This window comes from Diadema setosum, chromosome 15 (assembly GCF_964275005.1).
Source record: "Diadema setosum chromosome 15, eeDiaSeto1, whole genome shotgun sequence".
Taxonomy (NCBI): Eukaryota; Metazoa; Echinodermata; class Echinoidea; order Diadematoida; family Diadematidae; genus Diadema; species Diadema setosum.
Window position 1 is genome coordinate 28,467,456 of NC_092699.1, and position 13,762 is coordinate 28,481,217.

Here is a 13,762-nt window from a genome sequence, read left to right on the forward strand (position 1 = left end):
AAATGAATAGGAAATTATCAAAAGTTAGAAAAGGTAATTTGGCAGAAACTGAAGAACTGCAGATATTGAGTATGAATTCCTCAACAAACTGCATTTTGGTTGGAAGATGAAAACTTTTCTACTGGAATTTAAAAATGACTATAATCGATCGAGTGCATGCACAGAGTATATGCGATTTTTTATTTATTTATTTATTTTTTTTTTTTTGAGTGAAAAGATCTCGTAGTCTGGCTTTGCGAACCCTTGGACAGAGTTTGAGCTGAAGATCCCCCTTGGAAATTCGATGGATGAAAGGGTATACCTCACTTTTTCAGGTTACCGAAGATGAAACACCTCATTTCTCCCAGCTATTTTACAGAATTTACCCTTGTGAGCCCTGTAAACGTGCCGACTGCCAAAACCTATACATGACCTAACCAAACCATCTTTTGATGACTTACAGTATAACACCTGGCTCCCCCCCCCCCCCTCCCACCACCCACACACATACTCAGTGGCTATTTGGGCAAACTTTGAGAAGTCGAATTCTCATTCTCGTGCATGGCTGATATTCAGCAAGTTTTCGCTGCACGTTCATGCTTCCGTATATGGGATGATGACCATTTGAAGTCTCAACTCAGTTTAATCATTAACTTGCTAAACAGGCAGATGATGTCTCAAACTTAACCTCTTACGGACGTCTTGACTACCTTTTCCGTGTGGTGAGGGCAAATTTGTTTACAATATTACTGTATGCATACTTCGATCATCAAAGACACTTAATCTGCAAGGTGTGTGTGTATTCTAACTCAATATGAAAATACATTATCTGACTAATGTTTGTTTTCCGATAACACTCCCGGACATTTTACGTAGGTGTCTGCAAAGTCCAAGCTGAGTGACTGGAACAAGTACTAAGTAGAAGAATAACTATATAGGCGAGGTCTACATCGTGCTCCATGCATTACCATGTACTGGCGCGTCTAATGGTCGTTTTGTGAAGAATAAAAGGGCATTGTCATCTCAGTAACGACATCATGAGAAGTGTGGCGTCTCTCATCTTACTAGCGATCCTACTATTATCAAGAGCCCACAATACATTCCAAGGTAAGAATAGCTTTAATAACAAAACTCCTCAAAAAGTTCGTTGAATGTGCAATTTCGGGAGCGCATTCTTAGGTCACTATAAATTACATTAGGTTCCATTCATGCGCGGAGTTAACAGCGCTCTTTAGTAGTCGCATTGGAAGACTACCATCTCTTATATGGTGACATACCATGTAGGCATTATTGAAAAATCAAATCACATAATTATTTCTCACTTCGTTAACGACAAAAGAAGGCACTAATAGCGCCAAACAAAGATCGTTTGACGTCTTAATGTGGACACCATCGTACATCTGGGATACTGTAGCGTTATTCCATGTGGAGTGTGCGTATAGATGTTATATCTTCACACAAAATGTATCTATCATGATCGTTGCATGCGCGACCCACTTGAGCCAATATACATGAAAGCATTCACTTTTTCTTTGTATTTCCGATAATTTATGTGTTAAATTGTTGCTCCAACGAATACAGAGAAATCAGCCACAAGTGAACGGTTCAGGAAGATCGGACAACACGCGTTCAAGAGTTGTGAATATGATTATTCTTAATTTTCTCGTGGTAAATCCAAAATGCTATCCATTCTGGATTGGAACCATTCAAAAATAGCTTACTATATCTCTCTCTCTCACACACACACACATACACATACACACAAAATGAATGATTTTGCATTTGGTCTGTAATCAGATTATTTTCTCCAGGTGCTTATTGGCAGATGGTTATTCAATGATATACATAATACAACGATTTAGAAGACAAAAATCAATTTTGCAGATGAACTACAGCATAAAAAGCAGAACATTTTTTTTTTCCTGTCATACTTTATGACAGCGGCCAACCAAAATGATGCACTATAATTTGGAAGTTTGCTTTTCGTATTGTTTTGTAAAATTGTTTTCAGTTGCGCGTCTTGGATTGTTTCACGTCTGTTTCATGTTTGCAGGCTACTTTTGCAATGGTTTAAACATATGAAAATTCATCCAGCACTACCCTGTTATTAGATGTATAAGTATATATAATACGCCCATCATAATCACATCATAATGTTGCAATCTAATTATGAAATTTGGCAGCATGCTCGAGGCCCTCTGTCGGTGACAATGTTGTAATCACACCGGACAAGGACTCGTACTCGGACTGGGAGGCAGTCACCATATCGTGCGAGGATGGCAGCTCCCCTGGGCTCACGTACAGCTACTGCAGCACCATCGTAAGTGACTGGGATCCCGACCCCTCCACCGCCGAGTGTGCCGGTGAGCATGAGATTATAATCAGTGTGGTTATACGAGCATTAAAGGGAAGATAAACCCCAAGAGCAATGTGGATTGAGTGAAAGCAGCAACATTAGTAGAACACAGCAGTGAAAGTTTGAAGAAAATCGGACAATCGATGCAAAAGTTATGAATTTTTAAAGTTTTGGTGTTGGAACCGCTGGATGAGGAGACTACTAGAGGTTATGACGTATGAGTGGACAACAAAACCAAGAAAATATAAAGAAAATTCTACAAAAATCCATTTTTCATGAAAATTACAAATTCCATCAACTTGATATTGACATATGTTATTAAGGGTAGCAACTATTCCCCCTGCTCTCTGAAAGCGGTTGGTCCATTGCTCTTTCATAATTCTAGAAAAGTGATTTTTTTGTTGTTGAATTTCCTTTATATTTTCTTTGTATTGTTGTCCACTCATACGTCATATCCTCTAGTAGTCTCCTCATCCAGCGGTTCCAACACCAAAACTTTAAATATTCATAACTTTTGCATCGATTGTCCGATTTTCCTCAAACTTTCACTGATGTGTTCTACTAATGTTGCTGCTTTCACTCAATCCACATTGCTCTTTGGGTTTACCTTCCCTTTAAGCGGCGATGGAATAGGGTTGATGGTAAAAGGAGACCTCCGGATGATTTCCGGACTTTTACATTTGTACAACTATGAATTAGTTATACCGAGTATAGAGTTTCAGAATTTATAGTGATTGGGTTGAGGAATAGGAATGTTTTCAAAATGTACCACAAATTACAATGAACAACATGGCAAACTCACCATAAGAATACATGAGTTGGGGCTCAAGAAAACAGAACCAAATAAGAAGGTATGCAGACATTCTACACAGGTGAACTTGTTATTAAAGCAAGTGGTGTTGTAATTGAATTGCACTGCTACATTTCTGAAATATGTGAGGTTCCTATGTCATCAGCACTGTTCAGTGTAATTTGTTTAGGATTCTTCAGAGTATTTTTTGCTCAAGGACCACAATAATTTCCACAAATCATCTGTACATATATGGAACTGTCGATTTATGTACTACATGATGTGAAATTATGAAAATCGTCTGGAATGCCCCTTTAACGGTTGTGTGTGTGCGTGCTTGTGTGTGTTTACTTGTTTGTTTGCTTAATCTTGATGGGGCTTTTATATAATAACACACAGGGTATTCTGTTTTTGTAAACATAAGTTGCATCCACTTTATTAATAACATTAGAAGAATGATATACCCTCCAAACATGAAAAATAATAATAGACGAAATCATTGCCAAACAAGACAGTTTTCATTAACATGCATTGTCACGCTACATACGTACCTTTCTTGTATTGAAATAAGAAAAGATAAGAAAAATCTAGCCTTGGCATGAACCTATTGCAATCTCATATTACCCGACCATCGTAAAGTTGTAATGACATTTCGCTGAAACATAGACAAAATGCTACTCTTTAAGTATTGTATGTGTGTGATTTTTTTCTTATTTTTGCACAAGGAATATAAGTGGGTGAAGGGTTATGATTTTGATGTTAAAATGTGGATTCGTTCGATCAATATCGAAGTATGCTTCATGAGATTTTAGTTAACAGCAGGCTTTCATGAAGATTATCATGTTATGCTGTCCTTTCATTTGTCTATTTGTGCGATTAAACAGAAGTCTTTATAGTTTGATCAAGTTGACCAAGGTGATTTTTGTATTGTAAGATTTATGTCTAGTTGTGTATTGCAACATTTGAATTATACATGTATTTTGTATAGACTTTTTGTGTGTTTGAATCTGCACAAAATCATTGTTTGAATTCTTTTCACTATGAATATTGGTGATATCGAACGAAATTCGAATGAAAAAAAAAAATAGTCAAAAAGTGTACGTGTATGTGTATGTGCGCGCGTGTGTGTATAACAACAACAAAAACAGTAACAACCAAGGGTACTAATAAAATCTCTTGCCTTTTCTCCAAAATGCCCACAGCTCCATGTTCTGCACCGAACGTGGACGACTCCGTAACTGTAACACCGGAGCAATCGTCCTATAGCAAGGACGACACTGTCACCTTCTCCTGTGAGTCCGGGACGCTGACGGGATCAAGCAGTGGTATCTGCGGCGACAACTCAACGTGGATCATTCAAACAACCCCGGGATGTTCAGGTGCCATGCATGGAGTCATTCATCTTTCTAATGAAGTCATACTTATACATGAACACGACAAAATTATGACCAAATGATTGAAAAGGATTGTGATAATCACTATTGATTACATAAGTCAATATGAATCACAATATCATAAAAATATTGTGTTTAGAAACCTAATGTCATATTAAAACCTTCCATTCTGCCGGGGAAGCATTTTTTTTTCTTAAAGAATACCGCTGATTTTGATTTAAGTATTGCTTTTACATAATAATTTACCTGATTAATTTACACATGTCGTATAGATTACTTCTTTCCACTCACGACTCATATTGAAGATATGACAAACTTTATACTTCGTTTCACTCCTTGCTGGATGGAAAATAAAACTGAACTAAACTGAAGTTAATTCTCATCGTTCAAAACGATATTTATCGTTCTTCTGTTCAGATTAATCACGAAAGCCATAATTGTAATTGTTAATAACGTGACATAACATGCAGGGCAAAAATGGTCTGTAGACAGACTCTATACACAACATACAAAACCTTGAAATAATGAAGTAACGGGGTATTTAATTTGCTGTGGGATCACAGGAAATGACTGGTAAGAGTAATTTCAGAAGGGAGATTTCAGGTTATATAAACTTTCAGGGATATTTTTTTTTTTCAAAACGATTGTTTTGGTCATGTTTTTTATTTGCTTTTTTCATCTTACGTTAAGTTTACCATCATATCTTCATCTGTTAGTATTTAACAGATTTCTATTATATCGAAAATTACACAAACAAGACAGCACAATAACTAAAACAGCATTTTGTGGATAAAAGACGCCATCTCCATTTTCTTGCAACACGGGAAAAGGGTCATGACTCTGTGGCTAAAACCTTTTGGATTAAAAAGTATGTAATTGTCTTGTTTATATGGAATTTTGATATGCTTGTGCAAATAACATTGTGGCGACTGGAAATAGCGGATTTACTAACGGATTTAATGCGCAAAATGAGTCTACAGAGGGAAACGATGGGGAAGGGGGTATTAGATGATTTCTGCTGACAAATAGGTATGTGTAGATGATCTAATCGTCATTGATTGTGTCTTAATTCAAGAAAGACACGGTTGACACCAGGGTATAAAAACTGAAATTATCTACCAAATAAACAAAGGTAAAAACATACCCCATGATAAGTAAGTAACCATACTGTACTTCTACTAAAAGAAGAAGAAGAAGAAGAAGAAGAAGTAGAAGAAGAAGAAGAAGAAGAAGAAGAAGAAGAAGAAGAAGTAGAAGAAGAAGAAGAAGAAGAAGAAGAAGTAGAAGAAGAAGAAAAAAGAAGAAGAAAAGACCGTCCTCAGCGCACACACTCTTCACACACATCTAGCACAAACTGATGGGAAGCCTTGCTTTTAGATGTGAAATCAAATGTACACTATAGCATTCTGATGTAGGCCTAAACAAGTGACATGAAACTATTAGTATTATAGCAATCAGTTTATATTGTACACACATAGCTGGTTGTGAGGCACCATCGAACACGAATGGGACCGGAGAATACGATCACGGTGGTACGGCCGTCTTCTCGTGTATCGATGGATATCAGCTTACCACCAGCGAGGACACGATCGAGACGTCGTGTGACGACGGGTCGTGGAGCCCCGATGTCGTCTGCGAGTTCAGTGGTTAGTATGTAACCCTTTTTTTTTTCTTTTACATGGTTATTTGATAGAAGTTTATGCCTATATGCTGGGGATCACACCTAAATAACGTGGTGGTTTAGAGGATGTGTGGTCTGGAGAACGTCGAGGCAAGAGTGCTGACGCTACTGTAGCTGGGCCCCGTTGCATAAAAGTTACGATCAAACGCAAGTCAAGAAGATCAGACGTAAGTCCCAAATGCTCCATTCTGATTGGTTGAAAATTAAGTTGCGTATGATTTTCTTGACTTGCGTTTGATCATAACTTTTATGCAACAGGGCCCTGGTGTCTCGGCGCCTTGTTGGTGAAGCCACGCCCTCGTGCGTTGCTCTTGATAATTCCCCGTTCAGTCTCGTGTTATTTCACTTCGTTTCATTTACTAGTCATGCTAGTCTGCTAGTAGTGGCTTTTAGCATCAGCATATCCTTTTTTTTTTCTTGCACAACTCTTATAGGAATTGCAAAACAGTAGATAATAGTAGCAATTTAAAACATTATCTTAATTATTGGTTGCCACACTGGGATGGAAATGAAATTTTTTAAAAGTTATCTCAGTCTGACACACAAGGAAAGCTTGAGGATGGAGAAACCCGTGATGAATAAGGCGAAACTTGATTATTTGTTCTCTTCATCCGAAGAGGTATGGGTGGGGCTACACAGGGAGAGGTTGCTAGGAGGAAGTACTTGGCCTCCGGTGTTGCTTTTTTTTATTTGTATTGCAAATTAAACACAACGAATGATAATGATAAAGTCAAGATTAACGCAGACCTATCTATAAGGGTAAAACTTTAATAATTCAATACAATTATTCTATGAGTTATGATAACCAAAGAAATGCTTCATTCGTGGCCCATATCCCGATTAAAAAAAAGTACGATAAACATGTAGTCTGTATTCTGTTTATCATTTTATACGTGATAAAAGCTTCTGTTTGTCACAGAAAAGTCTCTGCATGATGACTGGCATAACTATGCCTCTTTTAAACACACGTCATAGGCTGCTCTGCTCCGGAAGTGAACGTGAACGTGACCATTGAGGGGGACGATGGGACCTACGGTGTGAATTCCAGGGTGACACTCTCATGTGCCGACACCACCTCGCCCATCGGACCGCTGTATTCCTACTGCAACTCGACAGGTGGTTGGGAGCCCGACCCTCTCCTGTTAACCTGCTACAGTGAGTGAACCCGACTACAACTGTATTTCCTTAGCACAAAGAACATTGTAAACAAATGACTCATTGGTCACATTGTAAACAAATGACGTTCATTTAAATCTCATTTGAATCTGCAAAAGTCACATTGGACTTTGCTTTGTTAATAATAGTATGCAGATGTCATATTGTATACTTTCGTCAGAAATGAACTAAAATTAAATGAATGAATAAACATTTATTTTGCTCTCCGAGTATTTGACTATATCTATCTATCTATCTGTCTATCTATCTATCTATCTATAGATAGATATGTATGTATGTATTTGTATACAGCTATCACTCCCTCTCACTCTTCTCTCCCTCTCTTTATATATATATATATATATATATATATATATATATATATACATGTATAATTATGTGTATTCATTAATGTATTTAGAAATTATCAGCGATGTAATTATAAACAGAAAGAAAGAAATACGTATAGTAAGCATGATATTATTTTAGGACATATTGTAGTAATGAATAGATCAATGTTGTTATTAGTAAGCATGTTCGGTGCGAACATCAATCGAATCCCTCGGTGTGTAAAGCGGATTTGATCCTATTAAAAGTGACATGTATTGTTAATAATAAATCCATCAAGCAACACATCTTCTTCGTTGTTTTCCTCCAGATCAATGTGAAGTTCCCTCCTTCAGCGATTCTCGGCTGGTCCACAGCTCACTAAGCACGGGCGAGTCCGGCCTGACCTACTACGACCACACGGACACGATGGTGTTCTCGTGCGGCGGTCTATACGTGGAGGGTCCCTGGAGGGCAACCTGCAAAGATGGGGCGTGGTCAGTTGATATAAGCGGGGATTCCCCGGTCTGTAAAAGTGAGTTTACCGAGAGAGAACTTATATCTGATCCCTCGTGACATTATCTGAGACAAGTTCGTGCACTGTAAAGCTCTTTTTTTTTTTGCCACGATTCAAAGGCTTCTGTTTCAGTAATTTTATGGCTGATGAGACACCTTTGAAGATTTCAAGTATTTGTTACTTCTGAAGACAGTATCACCAACGCTATACGATTAACGTAATCATGTCCACAAATTATACATAGTAAGACAAATAGTTTCTGAAAATGAAGACAATATTCAAGAATCCAGAAACCAACAAATGAATTGAAATCTGCTACAAACTTTTCGTAATGATACTTATTTGATGTTGCTGTTGTTGTTATTCATTTTAAGTTAGTTTCGAAACCCTCTGAAAGAGTAATTGTTTATATCTTAAAGACCCCGTACAGCGTGAGAATTCATGGGTGGCCCCATTCGCGAATAGTGCCGATCAGTGAAGAATATATGCGTCGGAGCGTATGCTCAACGGTCGACTCCAGTCGACATTTTTCGGCTGTGTGTGTACTTACACAGAGATCAATTGATATAGCCGTACACAAATCGTTACAGGGAATCTCGAAAATGTCCAAGTCGGGTCAGCCTTCCGACACCATGGTATCCCCACTCTACTTTCACTGGGGATAAATTATTTATAATATTATGATAATGTCACTCTCCCAAGGAACCTCTTCTGCATAAGCTAGTCAGCTTTTTGTATTCTCCTCCAGCCAAGATTAAAGATTTGCTTGATTGCACCGGGTTTTTTTTAATCATGCTATATACCTTCAGATTGTATCCATTAGGATGTATCATTATCTTCTTACTGTAATTTAGGTAATCTCTTTTTTTTTCTTGGAAATTCATTGCGCTCTGCTTGTGTCCGGAAAAATAGAAATTAATGTGTAATCAAAATATTTGCCAATGAAGAGTAAGAACTCTGAATGATTGAATTTCAGATAACTGCACGGCGCCGTCGAACACATTAATCGAAGGCAGTGTTTTTGTCCACGGTCACGTCGAAGAGGTGATCGACTGCGTGAACGATGAAGGAATAGTTCGACTTGGTGGACCGGGTGCGTTTTGTAACGACGGCACATGGAAACCAAATGTACAATGCAGATGTGAGTTGCTCTTTTTTCACTGCAGCAAGGGACGGGGCAATATTTCTGTAAAACTGGTTTTCCGCTGAAACGGTTTTCTGTATGATTATGAGATTACAGGTACGTACTTTTGCTATTGATACAGTGCACTCCCATTATAACGAACATGGTTATAACGAAATTCTGGTTACAACCTGGTTACAACCAAGTGAAAATGTAGGCCCCCAAATTAATTAACAGCTATGTATCTTTGTGTACTTTATTGTTCAATTATAACGACATGTATGATGTAATGAAATAAAACTGTCGGTCCCGAGGACTTCGTTATCATGGAAGTTGACTGTAGATATTTCTTAATTTATTCAATTAATTAGGTGTCTATTTTTTAGTTAATGATTATGTGTGATTACTTCAATTTCCATTCTGTTTCTTCTTTGTCGCCTCCTTCCTTCTCCTTTTCTCCGACACTCACTTTTGTCTTTCAGTCGTTTCTTCCATTATATCTTACAGTATTTGTATATGTCTTTCATGTCTTTCATGCTTTTCCTTGCAGATAAGACTGAACTATGAAAGGAAAACAACGGTCGAATGTCGTCAGTGTTTAAAAAAAAAAAGAAACAGTAATCCGAAATGATCACTCCATTGTGAAGAGGACCGTCACACAAGACCATCATGTTACTGCATGTCCCCACTTACCCCATTTTATTAAAATCACTATACCTATAGACAGTACATTGTAGTTATAATGTATTCCATTAACTACGTCGTGTAAAAGGTATTTAATTTCGAGAGCCCACTGTAGCGACCACTAAATGACATTAATGTGTCATTTCGTCGGTGCGAAATACTTTTCCATTGCTATTTTTTGTTTTGCTTTAAAGTTTCATTGTCCATATTTATTTCTTTTGAAGGACACTTCTTCATATTTTATGTGCAAAACATATACGGTGGCGAAACGATATCATTTAAACGAGAGTACATTAGCCTATCCATATATAATGGAGTGGAAATCTGTCCTTGACCTCAATCAGTGGAGAATTATTCAACAAGTAAGTTAAGTAACTAGTAAGTTATGGATTCAAAAATTTGTACGTTCTGTAAGGGGACAGAGATATTTTACGCGACAACGATGAAACGCTTCAAATTGATTTATGAAGCAATTGAATCGTTGTCAGTATTTCCCATTTAAAGTAATGATTGCTAGGATGGACAACGCAATAATGATTTAATGCAAATGACACAACCTGTGCCTGTTATGTCGGTTCATATAAAAAAGGAGAAGATTATGTGAAGTTTGTTTCAGTGTTAATTAGAATTTAGAAACAGTGAGACTATGCCAATGATAACATTGTCTCATCTAAAATTAAGCTCACAACACTGTATCCTGGAAACGGATATAGTTCGTTGCTGCGAAGACTCGTTATTCCAAAGCTTCGTTATTCCAGGGTTCGTTAATCCGAAAATGAAATAAGGTTTGTTATTTAGAAGGATCGTAGATCCGAGTACGACGTTTCTAATCCCGCATATTTTTTAAAATCATTTTCGGATTAACAAACCTTACTCCATTTTCAGCCTATATGAAACCTTTGGAATAACTAGCCTTTTTAACTTTTGGGCTAATGAAGAACCTTCGGAATATCGCATCTTAATAACAACTAGACGAACCTTTGGAAAAAACGAACTCTGTGATTAACGCCTCAGATGTTACATTTGCATGAGAAGAGATACTTTGACAATGTAACAAGCACCTTACAAGATGTTTGCAAGTTATTAACCTGTTCGTTTACTCAGACTATAATATGCATCGGGATTGATTTTAATGCAGCAATTAACAAAACAAGGAGTCTAGATAGACGTCATCTGATCATGGAACATCCCGCACTTTCCCTGTTCTCAAAACAAACAAATAATTACTTATTCAAGTGTTTGCAGCGAGAATGAACTATTTCTCAATTTCAGTCTAAATTCATTAGCTTTTACTTTTTGTAGTCCTTTCAGAGAACTTCGAAATATTATATTTTTTTCACAAAATTACGTAATTGGTGACTCACACATTTCTTCGTACTTTATATTGTATATAACTAAATCAGTGTATGTCTTAAGTTCTCTTCGTTTCTTCTAAATCATCAGGATGTATTTTATCGCGATGTGAACGCTGCAGTTAAGGCAGTTATAAGTGAATATTTTCAGGTACTTGACGCTTTTGTCTATGTTGATGCTAGTTATGTTTCCAAACAGGTAACATGACGATATGGTGTAAGAAGGCATGGAAGGTATAGAACAAGATCTTGTATCAGTGATTAAATTCAGGAACCTCGATCAAAATCGTCATTAGTGAGTGAAAGAAAAGCAAAGCAGAGCAAAGCAAAAACAAAACAAACAAAACAAAGCAAACAAGAAACACACACACACACACACACACACCACCACCACCACACGCAACAATAACAGCAACACAGATACAAAACAAACAAGAAACAAATAAACCACAAACAATGCTTATTTGTAGTTCACAGTCGATGGTGGTTTATTTCAACATTCAAACTACTACAGATTATAAGGTTTGCATCCAAATTCCAAATTATGATTAGGTAGTAAAGGTATGGGAAATATTGCTAATAATGAGTGGTTTCTCAATGTATAATGCCATGTGATTGTCCCTTCATGACAGCTCAGGCACATGATTTTGTTACTAGTACTTGTATTCAAGAAAGCATCGTCTTGATATAGCTGTATTATCATCAATCAAGTCAATTCATAGTGTGAAATATCTTGCGATGTATTAACATCTTTATGTGTATGTGCAGTGCGCCGAATGAAAACGATTGAACTATTATTGTGTGTGAACACTCTGCAATGAATCTGCATGAGACATGAAGAAGAAAACTGAGACGGCAATGATAAATATATTCAAGATAATGATCATGTTGAAAGAAAAAGTAAGAGATAGAGAGCTATATGATGTATACAATAATTATTTTGCTCCACAACAGTGGTACCAAGATAAAACAATACATGATATTCATATTTAATGTTGCAATGAGATTTACAGCATCACCCAGGCTGCCCTTTACACTTAGTTATTGTAGTTTTAGTCCAGTCAAAATATGAAATGACCCACAACTAATTGCAACAGAAACGATTCCACTTGCATTTGACCCGGAAGAGCTATTAAAATAACATATTAAAAGTTCCCTAAAATTCGAGTGGTGGATCAGTGTCTAATTTGCATAAATTCAAAATGGCCGCCATACAACCTATTTATGCCTATATCTCGGGATATATAACCCACAGAAAGTAAATTCCGGTGTCTAAACCTATGTGTTTTAGGTCAAGGAATACAAATATGTTATCTTTATCAACTTTCAAGCATACCCTTATATAGTTTTTGCATATATTTGCATATAATTACATACAAAATGGCCGCCATATTGCCTGTGCAAACCCGTATCTTCGTATATCATTAATGTAGTATACACTCAGAATTAAGTCGCTATATATCTGGACATAAAACCTGTAGAAAATAGATTCTGGTGTCTAAACCTATGGTTTTTAGGTCAGGAAATACAATTATGATACAAGCAGTAACTTTCAAGCTTCCATTTATACATTTTCTGCATATATTTGCATTTAATTAAATGCAAATTGGCCGCCATTATAACTCCACAGGCTTATATCTCTATCTGTAAAAGGTACCCAGTGATGGTGTCTGTGGTCTTAATTTTACTGCTGAGAATCACTGATGTAGAATACGTTCCACTCGGAAATAATTACCTATATCTCACTAGAAATTTGCGTAGCTATGTTTGAGCATAAATCTATTCAAATTTTTATCGTGAATATCATTTCTGATATACGAATACGAGCTACAGAACGTTGATTGTACTGTAATTAATGCATCCAATATCTCAAGGGCAAAATTGTTAGAATTCCATTCACGACCTTAACGATTATCCTTACACCCAGTTTTATATTCTTGCATTGATTAAAAGTATTGTACTACATTAAACTCACATTTTCTTGAGATAAAGCCTCAGAACAGAAAACAACTGTAAGTAGCATCAAATAGAACATATCTTTATTTAACTATAATCTCAACTTAGCTTCCAAAGTGTGCTCAATAGGTACACAACAGTAAAGTCTCAAATTATGTAGTAGGAATCGTTAAAAAGATTTTTACGATTGCATGATATTTAATGCATTATATCGTGTAATTTTACCCTCATGTTTACTGCTTAGACTTGTGTCTATGTTGCAATACTTTTTTTTTTTAGGCCAAAGGGGGGGGGGGGGAGGGGAAAGTCATCAAGATCATGATTATCCATAAGCTACTCTACAAAAGTTTCATGAGTTTGGACATTTGTTTAGATGATGTTCTTGTCATATTATCTCATATAGCTTTCAAAGTGTGCTTACGGTACACCAAAATTGGTCTTAAATCAT

General features: G+C 36.7%; 1 protein-coding gene across 1 annotated transcript; it reads left to right on the forward strand.

The window, feature by feature from the left end:
* Positions 1-1,016: 1,016 nt before the first annotated feature.
* LOC140238643 (complement component receptor 1-like protein) lies at positions 1,017-9,889 on the forward strand. The gene is made up of 8 exons (XM_072318542.1): positions 1,017-1,086; positions 2,163-2,342; positions 4,328-4,504; positions 5,998-6,165; positions 7,176-7,355; positions 8,014-8,217; positions 9,176-9,340; positions 9,873-9,889. Exons 1-8 carry the CDS (start codon positions 1,017-1,019, stop codon positions 9,887-9,889), a joined length of 1,161 nt encoding a protein of 386 aa, XP_072174643.1.
* Positions 9,890-13,762: the final 3,873 nt, after the last annotated feature.